The sequence below is a fragment of the Dama dama genome, chromosome 20, assembly GCF_033118175.1.
Source record: "Dama dama isolate Ldn47 chromosome 20, ASM3311817v1, whole genome shotgun sequence".
NCBI classification, from domain to species: domain Eukaryota; kingdom Metazoa; phylum Chordata; class Mammalia; order Artiodactyla; family Cervidae; genus Dama; species Dama dama.
In genome coordinates, this window is record NC_083700.1 from 105,026,656 (window position 1) to 105,045,294 (window position 18,639).

The 18,639-nt window shown below is 57.7% G+C and overlaps 1 protein-coding gene and 1 non-coding gene across 3 annotated transcripts; one reads left to right on the forward strand and one right to left on the reverse strand.

Annotated features, from left to right (window-relative positions):
• Positions 1-8,573: 8,573 nt before the first annotated feature.
• On the reverse strand, positions 8,574-18,240 carry ZC3H12A (zinc finger CCCH-type containing 12A). 2 transcript variants are annotated; one of them, XM_061122360.1, is made up of 6 exons: positions 18,098-18,240; positions 16,757-17,231; positions 12,370-12,509; positions 11,172-11,406; positions 10,564-10,670; positions 8,574-10,176 (listed from the first exon to the last, which is right to left on the reverse strand). In XM_061122360.1, exons 2-6 carry the CDS (start codon positions 17,149-17,151, stop codon positions 9,302-9,304), a joined length of 1,752 nt encoding a protein of 583 aa, XP_060978343.1. In that variant the 5' UTR covers positions 17,152-17,231; positions 18,098-18,240; the 3' UTR covers positions 8,574-9,301. The 2 variants fall into 2 exon arrangements, with proteins under 2 accessions (XP_060978343.1, XP_060978344.1); XM_061122361.1 differs by lacking the exon at positions 18,098-18,240 and adding an exon at positions 17,815-18,008.
• On the forward strand, positions 10,214-10,285 carry TRNAC-GCA (transfer RNA cysteine (anticodon GCA)). Its single transcript has one exon. It is a non-coding gene; the product is annotated as a tRNA-Cys (tRNA).
• Positions 18,241-18,639: the final 399 nt, after the last annotated feature.

An 18,639-nucleotide genomic window follows, 5' to 3' on the forward strand; every position in this document is an offset into this window, starting at 1 on the left:
GTAGGCTACAGTCCATGGGGTCACAAAGAATCGGACACGACTGAGCGACTTCACTTCACTCACTTTCTTATATATAGACCTTTCCAAAAAACACAGGCAAACCCCACTAAGCTGAAGACAATGGAAACCAGAAACTTTCTGCATCCTTTTTTTTTTTTTCTGTTTCTCCTTTCCCAGAAGGAAAAGATGGGATCTCTGCGGTTTCCTTAACCCGGAGGACAGCACGCAGCAATCCTGAAGATAGTTTTGACTCTCATAATTTGACATTTGCTAGAGACAGAATAAGTGAAAATTGCTCAGTCCTGTCTGACTCTGGGCAACACCATGGACTGTAGCCTGCCAGGCTCCTCTGTCCATAGAATTCTCCAGGCCAGAATACTGGAGTGGGTAGCTGTTCCCTCCTCCAGAGAATCTTCCCACTCCAGCTCTCCAGCGTTGCAGGCGGTTTCTTTACTGTCTGAACCACCAGGGGAGCCAGAGATAGAATGCCTACTCTTAAAAAGGTATATTACTAAGAGCATATCTATGTATATGAATACCTCTGTATATATATAAAGTCATGATTAGAGACACAGGTAGCTTTATACATATTTTCTCTGTGAAGTTCCGTCATTGATTAGGAGACCTCCAAACTTTTCTGTAAGTTGGCCAGGCGTACTGAAGATACAAGAGCTTTAGAGGTTATCTAGATTCCCTGGTTTAGGAAAAAACCATCAGGAGGTCTCTGTCTACCGTGCCTGTGATATTTGTAACTTTGGTTATCGGCTAAGTTTAAGTTTGCTTGACTTTATATAAAAAGAGGATAAGGTCATGACTTTGACCTTAGCGACCATGCTAGTGGAGGAACTTGTTTATTGAGGTGGCAGTTGCCTTCAAAAGCTCCCCTGTGTAACATGTGGTAGAGGTGGTCTGCTGGGTGGCCTGCATCTTCCCATCCTAGCAACCCCACCAGCGACCCCTGCCCTGAAATGGCTGCCAGGACCACCGGAGAAGTGCTGCCTTCTCCAAGTTGGTTGTGTTTGGAGTTCTACTTGGTTTCCTGTCTTTAACCTTCTCATCTCTAAGGTGGGAATAGGGTGTCCTTTGCTCCTTACAGTAGTTATAAAACATGGACAAGCCCAAGCACTTTATGTCTTATTCTGGGAGGATGGTGCCTGTACAAAGCTTCCGAGGGAGTCTCAAATGCATATCTTTCAGGAGCTGAGGACTAGCTCACAGTGTTGTAAACACCATCAGACCCTCAAAGTTGAACATGGAGAGTGGGAACAACCCAGAAAGTAGAAGCTGAGAAGCTCTTTGGGGCCTGGGGAGAGACCGAGGGAAGTGTCATGAGGGCCAGGGAGGGTGGAGTACATGGTCTATCCAAGATGCTGTCCCCATCTTGGGGGCTTTCGGAGTGCTGTTGGAAATTGATCTGGAAATAGGTGAAATGTTTTCACAATAATGAAGTTTATTCTCTTTACTTAGAAGAAAATCCCTTGTGGAAGAGGAGGAAGCAGGCATTAGCATTACTTCTGATTCCCAGGCTGGATCTTTGCGTGCTGGGGTAATGTGGGTACCCTGTAAGTGTGTATTCTAAGAAGGGCAAAGTTGACATCTTGAGCTATGTGGTAAGTAAGGGAACTGAAACCCGGATTACAGGGCCTAAGCTTGAGAGCAGTAAGTATGCTGTTTTGAAACACTGTGACTTAGTTTTTGCTTTTATTCTGACTCCTCTGCCCCTTAGCCTTACTCCAAATTACTGAGGCATCATTACACTTAAAAACTCACATCAGGGGGACTTTCCTGGTGGTCCAGTGGCTAACACTCCGAGCTCCCAATGCAGGGGGCCCGGGTTCAATCCCTGGTCAGGGAACTAGATCCCACATGCCACAACCAAAGACCCTGCATGCTGCAGCTAAGACCCAGTGCGGACAATTACAGAAATAAAAACTAAGGCCTCACATTGGAAGCCTGACTCAGGGTGCTGCCCTGGTTTGGCCGTGGTGTGGAGAGGGAGTTGGACTGTACTTTTGTACACATTTACTTTTCCCGGGCTGGGCTCCTGTTCAGTGCCTGCGAGGGCCATGTGCATTAGAGATGCAGAGATAAGAAGAAGGGGTTGGGGTCCTTATTCCTGTGTTAATCTAAATTAATGTTATCAAGCCTGCAGTTTATTAAGTGGCAAGCTCTGTAATTTGAAACAATTTTCCCATCTGTGGAGTAACTATTTTCTCCCACTGAGATGGGCTGTAACAAAGTTGATTCTGATCCCCACTTCAAAGGGTGGTGGTCCCCAAGGGGGGTGGTGGGGGCTGGGAAGAACATGGGAGCCTTTGGTTTATGTTGACTTTCAGGCTCAGTCTTATTTAGCTCTTCACTTTGTGTTATAGAATATACAGAAATATTCATTTATTAGTACTTGTAAGAGAATTTATAAGTAATTATTAGGGTTGAACCACAAACAGTCAACCATGTTGATCTTCCAAAATGGCAGTTATCATGGTTTAATAACATACATGTGTTGGGGGTAAGTGTGCACCAAGTTTTCACTGATCATGCACAAAAATAAACAATAGCTGGGAATTCCCTGGAGGTCCAGCAGTTAAGACTTTGAGCTTTCATTGCTGTGGACCTGGGTTCAATCCCTGATTGGGGAACTAAGATCTAATAAGCTTCGCAGTGACAGGAAGAAGGAAAAAAAAAAGAGACCCCTGGCCAGTACGGCTCTCCTCAGACTCCCATCCCCACCCCCATAACTTATTTCTCTGCCCAAGGGTGTGCTTAGTCACTCAGTCATGTCTGACTCTGATGCCAGGGACAGTAGCCCCCCAGGCTCCTCTGTCCGTGGGGATTCTCCAGGCAAGAATACTGGAATGGGTTGCCATGCCCGCCTCCGGGGATCTTCCCAACGCAGGGATTGAACCCAGGTCTCCCGCATTGCAGGCGGATTCTTTACCATCTGAGCTACCAGGGAAGGTCCTACCCAAGGATACTTTAAAATATCTAACTTGAATAATACATTCAAATGACATGTATTCAAATGGTACTAAAGTCAATGGAAAGTTGGTCCACCTGCTCTCGGCTCCCAGTTGTCCTTCCAGAAGAAACTTGTACTTATATGAGCAACATTCACACATATAACAGAAGTGGTAGCATACTCTTTTAAAAATTAAACAACTTATTTATTTTTGACTGTGCTGGGTCTTTGTTGCTGCCTGCGGGCTTTCTCTAGTTGGGGGCCCCTTGCTTCCCAGACTGTCATACCGGGAGGGGCCAGCAGGTGGCAGGCAGAGCACCCCAGCGCCCCTGGCCTTCGCTAGGCTCTTCCCTGGAGAAGAGCCAGGATAGGAGCCTTTGGACCTTCCCAGTGACCTGCCTCCCAGCAACAAGCCTAACTCTTGTGTGGTGGGTGGGTTGCCCAATTCTTCCCCCCGCCCCCCACCCCCACGTTTTACAGCCGTTTCTTAAATGAGTGAGCCGTTTGAGATCACCAGCGGCGACCTTGAGCTGGGCTTTGAGGCCGCACCCGAGAATGAGCCCGGGCCCTCCTCCCCCTCCAGGAACTAGCCGGAAGGATTTACATACCGTGGCCTGGCAGGGCTCCAGTTTCCTTAATTGTAGGGCTCCACTTCCTGTCCCTTTTTAGCCAAATCTCCCACACCCTTCCATGAAATAGGAGGTCCCCAGAACAGGCTCTTACTCACCACCCTTTACCCACTCTACTGTGTATATGGTCTAGGGAAAAATAATAAATAAACCAGAGGTTTGAGGATCCCTGCGGCAAAAATGCTAGGACCCCAGGACCACTTTCTTGAGGGGTGGGGCCCCGATGATCAGCTGGGTCCAGGGCTTGGGCTGGTGGCCCTCCCCCTCCCCCCAACTCTAGATTCGTGACTTACTGAATCCCAGTTTCTCTGTGGCTTGCTCTCTGAGATAGAGACCCGCCCAGCACCTCCTTCAGGGCAGGCAGGGGGCTTGCTCTTCTGAAGGGCAGGGGAGACACTCTCTGGCTTTCCCAGGAGACTTGAGGGGAGAAGGGAGGGCACAGAACATCACTGGTGGGAACGGGGAGGGCGTGGCAGCTGCGATGGTGACTGGTGACCTCTCCCAGCCACTGCCCATGCCACCCTGCAGAAGACCAGTGTTGTTCGGGGCTCTTAGCAGCCCTGGGGGTTGGGGACGGGAGATGTACCTAGTTTAGGTCCCCAGATCTTTAGGGACTGCTGGAGTCCCTCAGGCGGGCTCCGTGGGATGGGGACAAGAGTGGGCAGGGACATCCAGGCAGGGAATTTCATCCAGTTCTCTGCCAGGGGGTGGCCGAAGTTTCCGTAGTCGTCCTGCGCTCCCGGAGTGTGGTTAACCCGTGCGCGGGACAGAACTTGCAAGAAGACTCAGGGTCAGGCCCCAGCTGGTGAGAGCCCAGGGTGGGGTGGGTGGGGTGGGGGGGCCTGCAGGGTTCCAGGAAGGGCTGGCAGGAGGCCGTCCTCCGTGAGTGCCCCAGGATCATTTCCCAATGCAGGGATTTGCATATGCTCTGTTTTCCCCATTGGCTTCTCAAGTCTCTGGAACCAGGAAAACAAAAGCAGGAAAGAGGAGGCTGGGCAGTGCCCGAAGCACCTCAGTGACTCGAGCTCCTGTCTCAGGGTCACGTTCTGGCCTTCCTGCCCTCCACTTCACACCTTTTTCCCCCAAGTGTTTATTTTTTAAAATTTTTCTTGGAGTATAGTTGATTTACGATGTGTTGGTTTCAGGTATATAGCAAAATGATTCGGTTATATATATATATACACCCACTCTTTTTTAGATTCTCTTCCCATCCAGATCATCCAGAGTATTGAGCAGTGTTGCCTGTGCTATACGGCAGGTCCTTAATAGTTACTTATTTTATATATAATAGTGTGTATGTCACGCCCAGCCTCCCAATTTACCCCTCCCTACCACCCCTTTCCCCCTGGCTAACCATTAAGCTTGTTGTCTACATCTGTGACTCAAACTTCTGTTTTCTAAATAAGTTCGTTTGTACCCTTTTTTAGATTCCGCATGCAAGTGACATCATATGATCTTTGTCTTTCTTTCACACTTCACAACCAAGTAGTGTGTGGCTCAAGAAAGCCAGGCTGTGAGAGAGGTGAGTGCGGTGGCCAGAGCCATAGAGCCAGTGGCGGGGACCTGGACCCAGGGCTGCTTTATTCTGAGCTACTACCACACAGACTGAGGTGTCCTCTTGCCAATTCTAGGGAGAAGCAGGGACCATCACGTCCCTGTCATGGGAGGGGACGCTGAAGCCTTGTGAACAAAGATGTTTCAGCGGGTGGGGCGGGAGTTGGTGGGGAGAACGTCACAGTTAAAAACCCAACTCGTGGGAAAGAAACATGCTGGGCATTGGGTCTGGCAGCCTCTAAGCAGCTCTGCCTGGAAGCCAGATTGAGAAAGAGGCCTGGAGGGGAGGCTCCGAACCTCAGATGGCCCCAGCCAGGTCGAGGCTGCCGGGAAAGTACAGATGACAGGGCACTGAACTGACTCAGTCCTCCAAGAGCCTGGCCCCAGCTGGCACTGGCTGTTCGGGCTCTGCTGCCCTTGTCTGTGCCTGCCAGAGAAACAGCAAGGCCAGGCATGGCCCCTAGACGGCCCACCAGCACCCAGACCTGCCGCCCCTGCCCACTGCCCGCCTGCCTGTGAGACCTGCTTCCCCAGATACGGCTCCTAGACAGTCTACTAGCACCCAGACCTCCTGCCCCTGCCCCCTGCCCACCTGCCTGTGAGACCAACTTTCCCAGATACGGCCCCTAGCCAGTCTACCAGCACCCAGACCTGCCGGCCCTGTCCACCTGCCTGCCTGTGAGACCTGCTGCCCGCCCGCTCCTTACAGAGCAGAAGCAGTGAAAGACCAGAGTTCAGCTCTGTGCTGAGGACCCAGGGGGAGCCTTCGAGTCTATGGATGCAGGCTGCTGGGACGGGCGGAGGGGTGAAGGTACCCTACTTCTCCTTCCAGGCCTCCCTTGGGGCTCAGGGCCTTCACACCCCCACCCCGCCCTGTGGTATGCAGCGGGGTCAGGGGGCTGCATGGGTGGAGCTGCTGGGCCGGGAGGGTGTCAGGTCAACTCTCGTGTTAGAGGTTACCATGTAGGTGTAAGGGCTTTCCTGGTAGCTCAGCTGGTAAAGAATCTGCCTGCAATGCAGGAGACCCCGGTTTGATTCCCGGGTTGGGAAGATCCCCTGGAGGAAGGATAGGCTGTCTACTCCAGTATACTTGAGTAGCCACTCCCCAGTGACTCAGACAGTCAAGAATCCACTTGCAATACGGGAGACCTGGGTTTGATCCCTGAGTTGGGAAGATCCCCTGGAGGAGGGCATGGCAACCCACTCTAGCATTCTTGCTCGGAGAATCCCCATGGACAGAGGAGCCTGGTGGGCTACATACAGTCCATGGGGTCGTAAAGAGTTGGACACGACTGAGCGACTAAGCCCAGCACAGGCAGATGCAAACCTGTGTGGTTGTGAGGCGCAGGGCTGCGGGCACCCCCACCACCTCCATCCCTCTCGGGGGCCTGGAGTCACTGAGGACCAGTGTCTGGAGCATCCCGCCTCCCTCAGGTTTGTGGGACCAGGGAGCCCAAGCTGAGGCCCTGCCCGGTTTGTCTTCCTCCATGGGACCTTGGGCAAGTCAGCTTTGTCAGTGGCTGATAATGAACTGGACAGTCTGGTATTTTAGCTTCCCGTCTCTAAACATGAAGGCCTGTAAAGGGCCTTTAATCTGGAATACAGTTCTTGACTGGTAAAGCTATTTTATAAATAAGGCAACAACCTTTCTTGGTTGCAGATACAGCCTCCCGAGGTGGCCGGACGTCACAGGCCCAGGGCACCTACCTGGATGAGCACTGTGTGGGGACTTGGAAGTCTTGCTTGCTGAAGTCACTGCCATGTCATGCCTGGCTTCTTGCCTCAAGTGCAGGCTTCTACAGGGTGTTCAGCCAAGGACAACAGGGTGGGGTGGGAGGGCTGACAAGCAGAGAGATGGCCAGCGTCGCCTTTCCTACCACAGGCGCCATGGTTGTTCTGTGGGAAACCTATTTCTAGGGAAGGAAAGAAAAAAGTAGTATAAAAGCTTCACAGGGCTTCCCTGGTGGTCCAGTGATTAAGCCTGCCAAAGCAACGGGACATGGGTTTGATCCCTGGTCCAGGAAGATCCCACGCGCCAAGGAGCAACTGCATCTGTGAGCCACAACTACTGAGTCCACGGCGCTGTGACTGCTGAAGCCTATGCGCCTAGAGAAGTCACTGCAACCAGAAGCTTGTGCCTGGCAACAAAGAGTGCCCCGCCCCCCCCCCCCCCCCCCCCCCCCCCCCCCCCCCCGCTCGCTGCAACTAGACAAAGCCTGCACGCAGCATGAAGGCCCAGCGCAGCCAAAATGAATAATCTTCTCCGAAAAAAAGAAAGTTTCACAAAGAGGAAGTGCAAATTAGTGAGATGCTCGAAGATATAATTATTAGAACTATTTTTGCCATTGCTGATGGTGTTTAGGGCTCATCTGACAAGTCTAGTTTTTCACTTACAGTATTTAACATTTATACCTCCTTTTTAAAACACGTTTTTTTATTTGGCTGTGCCGGGTCTTAGTTGCGGCACGCTTGATCTTTGATCTTCATTTTGGCATGTGGGATCTTTAGCTGTGGCGTGCGGATCTAGTTCCCCGCCCAGGGATAGAACCTGGGCCACCTGCACTTGGGAGTGTGGAGTCTTAGCCACCGGACCTCCAGGGAAGCCCCTATACCTCATTTATCTGGAAAAACAAACAAAAACCCCAAACCCAAAAAACGAAGAACAAAATCCTGCCTGGCCTCTTCCCTTCCAGGGGCAGATGGGAAGGTTGAGACGATGGGGGGAGGTGAACACAACATGGGGCCCTTTAATGAGCATCCAACATGAATGACCTCATGTCCTCTCTGTAAGGCACAACCCTGTAAGGTAGGTATATCATCATCCCCACTTCATAGATGTGGAAACTGAGACCCAGCGAGAAGTAGTCACTGCCCTAGGGGACATGCGTGGTGGCAGAGCCTATTCTTGGGTTTGGGGCCAGGACCCCTAACCTCCTGCTTGGTGGTTACCCTGGCAGGGCCTCTTCAGGACGGTTCTGCCCCAGGGCCTCCTACTCGGCTCCTTGCCTGGAGCAGGGCAACATCTGGGAGGATGGGGCAGAGCTGAGTCCTACAGCCACTCCCCAAGCTCGCCGAACGCTCGGCCTGGTCTCAGGGCAGAAGAAAGGGGACGGCCTGGTCCACCCCCCAGTCCCCCCAGTAGCACCCCTGCCCCCCCACGCTGCAGCCTCAGGACTCCACGATCTACGCTGCTGCTTTCTGACTCCCTGCCCGTGAGTCCACAGCCACCTCCTCCCAGGGCCTGACACAAGCCTCAGGAAGGATGCTTCTGCCCCAAAGGACAGACCGCTCTTCGTGGAACTCGGCAAACTTCCTTCTGAGAAGGGTCAGAGAGCAGGTGTGGAGGCAGACCCAGGGTGCCCACCTGCTGACCTTCCGTCACCCAGAAGCCAGCTCCACCCCCGAGCAACAAAGACCATCACCTCTTAGAGCGCTCACATTGTACTTTATTGAAGTGTGAAGAGAGGCAAGGGCTTTCTGTGTAAAATATTTAACGTTTATACCTGTACACACACGTATACATGTCCACCCCCCTTGGGGAAGGGTGAGACGGCTCTGAATACAGAGGAAATGGGGGCGGAGAGGGTGGGACAGACTGCCCTGGACCCCCGCAGGCACGGGGTCAGGCGCACAGAGTGGGACGGAGGTGGGTTATTAAGAAGCATCTTGCTTACTAACATGAAGCCGCGTACCGCACAGTGAGCGCGGATGAGGCCTCATTGGCTTAAGAGGAGAGCCCACGGAGGGCGGGCACACGGTGCCCAACGAGCCAGCCAAGGCCGGCGTCCCAGGGGCGGGGCGGAGGTGGGGGTGCCGTGCACAGGGCCCCCAGCCCAGGCCTCTGCTCCCCCCTGCCTCCCTCCCCGCCCTCTGAGAGAAAGGAGGGTTTGGGCCTCAGCCACGGACTGACAGCCGTTACTGGCAGCGTCTCCTGAAACTACAGATACAATGTGCATCAACAGGCTGATCGCTCCTGACCCCTCGGGCAGGGGCGGCCAGAAGGGCCAGAAGCAATCCTACAGGATCTTTGGTTTGGGGTTCCCTTCCCTACTCGGGTCCTCCCTCTGTCTGGCCTCTTGCAGTGGGCCTCGGGGCCGGGCTGCTCAAGGGCCCAGGCCCAGCCTGGCAGCTCTCAGAGGTCTCAGAGGCCGGGCCGGCTTTATTCACTGAGGTGCTGGGACTTGTAGGAGAGGATCTCGGCAGCCAGCTGCTGGGGGTCCAGGAGCTGCGGGAAGCGCGCCATCACGGCCTCCACCAGGTGTGGGGGGAAGACTCCACACAGTTTAGTGTACACGCTGGCTCGCTCCTTCGCCAGCCTGCCTGCCCCGCCCCAGGGGCCCCTATCAGCCCCTGGGCCTGGCGCCCGGGGCTCCTGCAGGCCTGGGGTGGGTGGGGGCAGCTGGTACGGCTCAGACCAGTATTCCCGAGGTGGAAAGGCGGCCGGCGGGGGCGCGTAGTCAGCGGGGACGCTGAAGTGGCCAGCACCCAGGGCCCGGCTGAAGGCCGAGAAGGCCGGGGTGGCGGGGAGCTCTGCCCCGTAGGTGCGGTAGCCGGCATAAGGGCCCCGAGGCGGGCCCGGCTCGCCAGGGCCCCCTCCTCGAACCCCCCAGAGTTCTGACATCTGGCTCTCCAGGGAGCCGATGCCCGAGTCCAGGCAGTCCTGGGAGGTGTAGGGGAGCGAGTCCGGGGTCTGCGAGAACCAGTCCGAGGGCCCAAAGCTGCCGCTGCTGCTCCCACCAGGTGGGAGGCTCCTGCCTGTCGGGGTGAAGGTCTGCATCAGGCCCTCCCGGGGGACTCCGGGGGAGGCCTGGGCCCCCAGCTTCTTCCCGTCCGGGCTGCACTGCTCCTGCTCTGTTGGCAGAGAGCCGGGCTGAGAGGAGGGTGAAGGCCGCCGGCCACTTTTGTCCTTGCTCGTGGCCCTGGAGGGCGGCAGCAGGGCGTTGGCGCGGAGCTCGTCAGCCACGGAGCGCTGGGGCCGGCTTGGTCGCTCGGGGTGGAAGAATCGGCACTTGATCCCGTAGGTGCATTTCCTCCCTGGGAGAGAATTCAGGGGGGATCTAGAACCAGGGCTTCCCTGGTGGCTCAGAGGTTAAAGCGCCTGCCTGCAATGCAGGAGACCCGGGTTCGATCCCTGGGTTGGGAAGATCCTGGAGAAGGAAATGGCAACCCACACCAGTACTCTTGCCTGGAAAATTCCATGGACTAAGGACTATTCCTGGTGGGCTACAGTCCATGGGGTCGCAAAGACTTAACTTTCACCCTCACCTAGAACCAGGGGGTGGGAGACGGAAGGGGCCAGTCCAAGAAACATGGGGTGGGGGTAGGGGTCCCTGAGACAAAGAACATGGGTGCAGGCTGATTTGGGCGAAAGATCAGGGGATGCTGTGAGGATGGCCTGGGCGGCTGGGGCCAGGCTCTTACCATAGGGACACGGCTGCTTCCTGTGCTCCGTCGTGAGTGGCTTCTTACGCAGAAAGTTGTCCAGGCTCGGCCCGTGACGGCCCAAGGGGTCATCGGGGGGCATGAACCTGCAGAGGATGGGGGAGAGGTGATGGGGGACTTCCCAGTGCTGGGGAGGGGATGGACAGGGAGCCTCACTAGGACAAAGAGGGGGCAGCTCCTAAAATCAGTGTCCACCCAGCAGGATACCCCCAGACTCTGGGGGGGACTGTCCCGAGGCAGGGAGGAGGTCCCAGTCCAGAGGGTCACAGTCTGGGGTGACTCTCCTGCTGGGAGCTTGCTGAGGCCTGAAGTCTGGATCTAAGGCTGCATCCGCGGGCCTCTGGTCAGAGCCTCGGGGCTGGGAACTGGAGAGACCATCTTGAAGCACTGACCACATCCTGTCCCAAAGGCTCCTGACCCAGCCCCTAAATGAGAAAGCCCCGCCCTCTCCCAGCCCGGTCTGTGGGGTCCTGTCCATCTCGCGCTCGGAGCTGCCCAGGCCCAAGGCCACACGGCTCAGCCACAGAGCCGCCCCGGCCCGGTCCCTCCCCTGAGCCCCTCCTGCAGCGGCAGTGGCGGGGACCTACTTGTCATTGACGAAGGAGTACATGAGCAGCCGCTCCTCGATGAAGCGCTTCCACTCCTGCCGCTCGCCCTGCAGGTCCCGGTACGTGTCGTTGGAGACCACGATGCCGTCCGACTCGAAGGCCAGCTTCACGATGAAGCGGTCGTCGTAACAGACCACCCGCTTGCCGCCCACCCGCCGCGACGGCGTGAACACCAAGATCTTCTTCTTCTCCAGGTCCCTCAGGATGTGCTGGTCTGGGAGGCGGCAGGGGCACACGCGGGTCAGGGCCCAGCCTGGACTCGCGGCCAGCCCGCGTGGCTCCCCGACGCCTGGCAGCCAGGCTCTCAACTCCAGGGTCACGGGAGCAGGAAGGGGCTCTGTGGAGGCCAAGGACCCCCGCGCCTTGCTGGGCCTGGTGCCTTGTTTCCTGCCCAGAGACCAAGAACCCCCGAGAACAGGCTGGCGGGTCGTGCTCAGTGAAGGCTGGGCTGCCTCCTTCTCTCCCCTGGACGCCAGGCCTGGTCGCACCCAGCCTGTCCTGGGGGGATCTGGCAATGAGCTCTGGCTTGAGCTGAGGCCAGATGAGTGTCTCAGCCAGAACAGACGGACCCACCCAGAAGGGGCCTCTTTTCCTCGAATGCGCGACCCTAGCCAGCCTGCCCGCAGATCGAGACGTCCAGAGAAACAAACGTGGGCTCTCCCCACAAAGGTCGGGAGCTCGTGTAAGAGCAATGGTAGCAGCCGGAATCCGTTACGTGCCAGCAGCTGGCATCCGCTATGTGCCAGGCGCTCTGCTGAGCATTTACGTCTATTAACTGCTGTGAGGCTGACACCCACCCTGCAAAGTTATCAAGCCCTCACCCCATCCCGTGTCTCAGATGAGGGGCAAGTGGCCTAGCTAGAAGGGACTGAGCCAGGATTACAGAGCCCAGGGACTTAGCCGCTATGTCACCCTGCCCCTGTGCCGCAGGGGATGTGGCGAGAGCGTGCCACCATTAGGTGAGGGAGGTGCCTGCTACCCGGAAGTAGAGGCTGCCCAGGGTTACCTCCAAGGACCACTGTTCAGAGCAGGGATGCTGAAGACAGCAAAAGCCGGGGAAAGAAATGCTGGTTCCTGCTTGGGGCCTGGAAGCTATTGCTCATACCCAAAGGGTCTCGCTGGAGGAGAACCGGCTCCTGCGGCAGTGAGACCGCGCCCCGTCCGAGATGCCACTCACCAGTGATGGGCACATCTGCCCGAGGCTGCTCCTTCCTCCAGGATGGTACGAACACGGTGATGTCTGTGTGGCCCCGCTCCAGGAACCAGTTCACTGCCAGGAGGATCCCCCGGCAGGAGAAGACCTCCTTGTTCCCATGGCTGGTGGGGAGAGGAGGGCAGGGTCAGCCTGCTGTCTCCTAGGTCTGCACAGGAAGGGGGCAGGCCCTCCAGCCCCCGCCCTGGCTGGGGGTCCAGCACCTGTATTCCCTGCTGGTTCCCACACAGGCTGCGATGGCCAGACCTGCGGCTTTTTTTTTTTTTTCCTGAGGTTCCATCTCCCGACAGACAGCGAGGAGACGCCCAGGAATCTGGCAGCACCTGCTCCCCACGTGGGGGAGGGTCAGGCCGCTTACGACACATCTGGGGGTGGGGGAAAGGCGCTGGGACCACAGGGACACAGATGTCCACAGGCGGACTGAGTCACCACCCCTCCCTCGCCGCTCGGCAGGGCTGTGGGTGGGGGCTGGGGAGGAGAAACCAGATTGCTCTGGATTAAAGTGGGATTAGAGTTCAGGCCTGCTCCAACCACAGGGAGTGGGACTGAGGAGGGTGAGGGGGGAGCCTTGTGGGACTGAGGAGGGTGAGGGGGGAGCCTCGAGTCAACCTTCAATTAGGGGCTGGAGGCGGCCACGGGGCCCTTCAGTGTGAAAGTGAAAGGAGACTGCCTTTCCTCCCACGGACTGCCCCGATTCCCTAGATCGAACGCCTGAATGGCCTCACCCCTCCCAGGAGGGCGTGACCCGAGGTGAAAAGACGGGTCTGGAAGACTCTGGGGACTCTGCCAGCAGCCGAGCTGAGAGAGGGGACACCTCCCTTGCCGTGGGCTGTGGACTAGACCTCAGCCCATCCAAACAAGGCTGCATCCAGAAGCAAGCCCTGAGGTTGCCCTGGCTCAGTTTCTCTATCTGAAAAATGGGCCTGGGGGTCCGCGGTCTCCTTCAGGAGGGCCCCCTGTCAGTGGACAACAGTCCTGTCTGCCTGCGGCCAGAGACAGTCCACCGAAGTGGAGGTTCCATCTGGCTTCCCAGGAGGGGACGGGGCCTCCCAGGTAATATTGGATGTCATGGCAGGGCTCCAGGACCAGGCGAGGGGATGGGAAGGGGCCAGTTGGGCCTCCCTCCCCAACAGCCCCTGCCCCTCCAGTGAACAACTCAGACTCATATTTGGCAAATAAAACAGAATAAGCATTACGCAAAAGAGGCAACTCCATGGCCGACCACATCCTGTGGGTGGGTTTGGGTTGGGGGTGGGCAGGCGATAGCTAGAGCCCCAAGAGAAATAGAAAGGGAGGTGGGGCGGGCATAGGGGCTGTCTAGGAGTGAGGCTGGGGCGCCCAGGGCTGAAGGTCTCTGTAAATTGGAGATGAGTCAAAGTCCAAACTCAAGGCAGAGCTCATCCCTGCCAGGTGGGGCCTCCTCGCTGCCATCCACTGGCCCGCTATAATAAAAGTTAACATTTACTGAGAGCTGTGAGCCAGGCCCTGATCTCCGTGCTCAGTACTGAATCATCAGTAAGTCTCTGAGGAGGGGGACTGTCATGAGAGGACCTTTGCCCTTTTATTCAGGTGAGGAAACTGGTCCACAGAAGGCAGCCAGTTGCCAGCATCACAAGTAGCGATGGTCAAACAGAGATGCACCCCCAGAGGCTGTGCTGTTAACCCCTACGGGTGCTGATGCCCGCATCGTCCAAAGACAAGTGACAGCCCTCTCAGCAGGCCTGGATGGATGGGCACCAAGCCCCTACCGGAGCCCAGGTGCACTGCATACCTCCTTGGCTTCATCCTTACAAGGCTCTGAGACGCATCTAAAGCTCCCTGGCTACTGGTAAAAGGTAGAACCTGAACCACATCAGACTGCCTTCTGATCCCTAACAGGAGAGCTAAGGTTTCTTTAGGAGAGGAAAAAAAGCCCAACCAACTCCCAAACTTGAGTTTGAACAAAAGGGTTCAGTGGGTGGGGCAGGCTGGGAACAGGGAAAATCATGCATCTGGCAAACTCCTGCTCCTCTGTCAGGACCCCAGGTGGGGTGTCACTGCCTTGGAGAAGCCTTCCCTGACCTGGCAGGATGGCTCAGGCCCCTGGTCTGTCTGTGTGGTGCCCAGCGCTTCCCCCTGCCCTGGCCTTCTGCGGTCTCCCCAGAACCATGGCAGGGTGATCCCCTTGGGCCTGGGTCTCTGTCTCACGTCCGCAGTCTGAATCTACAGACACATCTACCTGCCTCCTTCTGTGCACACGTGTGTACCTGCACACGCCCCCTCCCAGGCCAGTACCCGCAAGCCCTGGGGCTTCAGCGTCCACTAGGGCTTCCGGGACAGAGCACTGCTTCTGGGAACCAGAAACTTTAGCTGGGGACAAGTCTGCTGTCAGTCATCCCAGCCCCCAGAATATTCCTTAAGCAGGCGGCCAGAGCCTTACTCTTGGCAGAAGTCGAACACGTGTGGTGGTCCCTCGAGTCAAGCCCAGATCCTGCCCTCCCAAGCCAGGAGCTCCTGTCTGCAGCTAACTTCAGTCCTTCTCACTGCTGTGGAGGAAGCTCTGCTGGCAGAGGAAAACCAGACATCCTCTCACCCTCACTGCAGTCCTGCTGGCCCAGAAAGTCAGGGCCCCTCAGTCTAACGAGACACTGGAAGTGCTTCTGCTGGAGACTCCAGACTCCCGCCCTGGGTTGAGGGCAGGGCCAAGGCAGGCTACCCAGGTGAAAAGATCGGCCTGGGCCCAGCGAGTGGAGAAAAATTCCCTTAGAAGGAAACAAGGGGTGAATTTCCCCACGATTTGCATATGGTAGGGGCTGGCCCGCCTGCCCTGGGGCGGGAGGGGGCAGAAGGGTAGGAACCCAGCAGCAGCTGAGACAGGAAGCTAGAGGCTGGAATTCCCCTTTTGCTACTGCCCCAGCTCAGAAAACCCCGAGCGGCTCGGCCTCTGGCCAGCCCCTCCACCACCTGCCCCTCCTCCTGCCCGGCCCCTCCTCCTCCGGCCAAGATACAAACACACACTGCACATGGCTGCCCCCGGGGCTCAGCCGACGGGCCCACGCCCCCCAGAGGAGGGAGTCGCTGAGGGATCCCAACTCCTCACCCAGTCAAATGCTACTGCAGCCTGAGAGGGGGCCCCCCAACTCTTAAAGCACGTAGGGTGACCAGCTGCTGCAGGCCTGTGGATGCCAGCTTGCCTCAGTTTCCACCTAGGCTCAAATCATTTCAGAGATGGGATGGCTGACCCAGAAGTGGCTGTAGGAGGGCCACCTGCACATCTACTGCGCTGGGACGGGACCCCAGCCAGACAGCTGGGCTCGGCCAGGTATGGGAGCGGCAGACAGGGGGTGGGCAGAGGTGCAGAGGCCTCATGAAGCCCATTTGGGAGAGCCCTCAGGGAAGCGGGGGAAGGAGCCCTTCCCGCCCCACACCCATGTCTGGGGTCCCCCCATCCACACCCACAGGAACTTTTCCTTGTGAACTGGCCACCCAACCCTGACTCACCAGCCTGCCTTGAAAGGACAGGGAGAAAGTGAGGCCAGAGGGCAGGGCCTAAATGGAAGGGAGGTCTGGGTTCTCTGGAGTCAGCGGCAGCACCCCCAGCCCCCCCAGGAGAGCCTGCATGGCGGGGGAGATGGTTACTGGGGCCCAGGCCTAGCTCCGGTCCCTGGGGGGCCCCAAGAGCCCAGTCCAGCCTAGGCGGCTCCAGCAGAAGCAAAGGTGACCCAAGCCATCAAGCCCCTGGAGCCAAAGCATCAAGCTACCCGCCCACACCCCTGATGTCACCAGATCCTCAAGGTTACTCTTGGTCACAGCTGCAAAGGCCTCAGTAGCTGGGCCAGCTTCCACGCGAGCCCAGGTCTGAGACAACAAGGCCCCAGCAGTCCCAGACCCTGAATAACAGTAATGATAACAACAACTACCAATGATGAACAAGCCCTTCTCTCCAGGTTCCCAGCATTCATTCCTCACAAGCACCACCTGAGGGGTGGGTGAGCCCTATCTCATAGAGGAGGAAGGCTCCTATGTGAATAAGCTGGAGCCCACAGTCTGATCTCTCATGGAGAGCATAAGGCAGCTCTGGAGTCAGAAGGACCCGAGTTCGAATCCCTGCTCCGGCACTTACGAGAAGTGGGTCCCAGATTAACTCTTTGAATCCCCTCAAACAGCCCTAAAACCCACTTCCAAGAAGCCACAAGGATTAAGGGAGACTCCTGGCACACAGTAGGGCCTCCATAAAGGGCTTTCCCTTCCTCTAGATCAGTCTGGAGAAGAGACCAAACTCCTTCCTGAAGTCCTCTATACCAGAAGTGTAGAGACATGGCCACCAATCCCGGCCAGAGGCCACGGTCTTGGACACAGAAGTGACATGTACCTCATGGCCACGTTGCTCCCATCGATGACCACGGGTCTCAGGTCACTGCCCTCCTTGTCTTCCTCGGGTGGAGAAGTCTCCACGGTGGAAGTCTTGGGTGTGCCCCCGCCCCGGGGGACCAGAGGCAGCTGAGGGCAGGGGTCTGGCGATGCCTGGCGCTCCCGCTCGGCCACTGACCCATGTTTCACCAGCTCCCCCAGCACTGTGTTGGTGTCTGCCTGGACGCCCAGCTTCTGCAGGACACTATGGATCTCTGCAGATGAGTAGCCCAGCTTCCGGAAGAAGTCAACCTTCATCTGCAGTTCTGCAGTCGTTGCCTCCTCGGCCGTGGGCTCCTGGGCCAGCCTGGGGGTCCCCTGGCAGCTGCGGCGGTCTTCAAGTTCCCACAGGCTCATGGTGGGGCTGGCTTCCTGCCTGGGCCTCTCTTCACTGGCCACTCACAGCTCAGATTGGTGGAAGGCACTTTTCACAGCTCCTGTAGGACAACCACGAGGGTTAGGGATGGGATTGGATTTCCTGCTCACCCCCTCTCCTGTCCCTCCCTCTCCATCCAACAGTATGAGCTGCAGTATGCAAAGCCATCTTGGCCTGTTACCTCTATCATCCTCTACAAAGCCTTCCCAGCTAGAGAGCATCACTCCCATCTTATAAAGGAGGAAAGTTCAGCTACAGACATTAAGAACTTGCTCAAGGTCATCCAGCTGTTAGTTGGTGGCGCAAGGATTTGAACTTGGGCAGTCTTACTCCTCCTCCCACTCCACCCCCAGCAACAACTCCCCCCCCCCCGCCCCCCACCCCCGACCCGCCAACCCAGGGGACTCAGAAATCGTGGGAGGCCTCCGAGGACCTGGCCGCGCCCCCATAGCAAGCGGGGCGGGGCTCTCAGGTGGAAACCCGCTGGGTTGGAAGTGCGCTGGAAGGGGGTGGCGGGGGCTTCCCCGTTGAAGCCATCGCCTCCTCGCGTCCGCCTGCCCACTGCTCGAAGCCCAGGCCGGGAGGCGCGGGGCCCGTGGCCGGACTCCCGGACCGGGGGAGGGGAAGTTTCCAGGGCGACTCACCAGCGAGAAAAGTTGCTGGGAAACTCTGGTTGGCCTCCGGGCTCGGTGACGCGGAGGGTGTCCCGGCCCAGAACCTCGCTCTCGCCCGATTCCCACTCCGGACCTCGGTCTCCCAGGATCCTCCGACTTGGGCAAAGTTGGAGGAGGCCCCGGGGATCGGCAAGGCCGGAGTGGACTGGCCCCACGTCCCTCCCGCTCCGGTCGGTCTCAGCTAGAGCCCTTCCCACCCCCTCCTCCTCCCGCCCCGGAGGCCTGCTCCCCCTCCCAGCCGCGCGCGCCTCACCCTGCCGTGCGCCAGCCGCGGCCGGCGGCGTCTCCATGGGGCCGAGTCCCGGGGGCCAGGCCGCCGGCGACTTTATACGGGGCGAGTGGGCGGGCAGGTGGCGCCCGGGACCGTGACGCGGAAGCCGGGCAGGGGAGGCGAGAGCGGAGAGCCGGCTCGGGCGGCGAGGGGCGGAGCGGCCACCGCCCCTTCCTGCTCCGCCCCCGCGCCGCGCCGCCCCGCCCCGTCCTGGCCTCCGGCCCCGCCCCCGCTGCCCCAGAGCAGCCGGCCCGGCCTGGAATGGGGGCAGGGGGCGCGGGCAGCAGCCCCTTACGCTGAACGTCTGGGCCCTGGCGGTGGGGAGATCTTCAGGGCAGGAGTGCACGGCTCGCAGGCGTGAGGTAAGCCCAGGCTAAACCAGGTACGCACATCGAGTCAGCCACGGGCGGACCGAGTGTACGGCTACACAGGCACAGATCGGCTTACGTTCAGACCTAAGTGTGCAGAAGGTACCGTCCGGGACGATCGAGTGAACTGGGTATACAGTTTGGTTCACACACGGT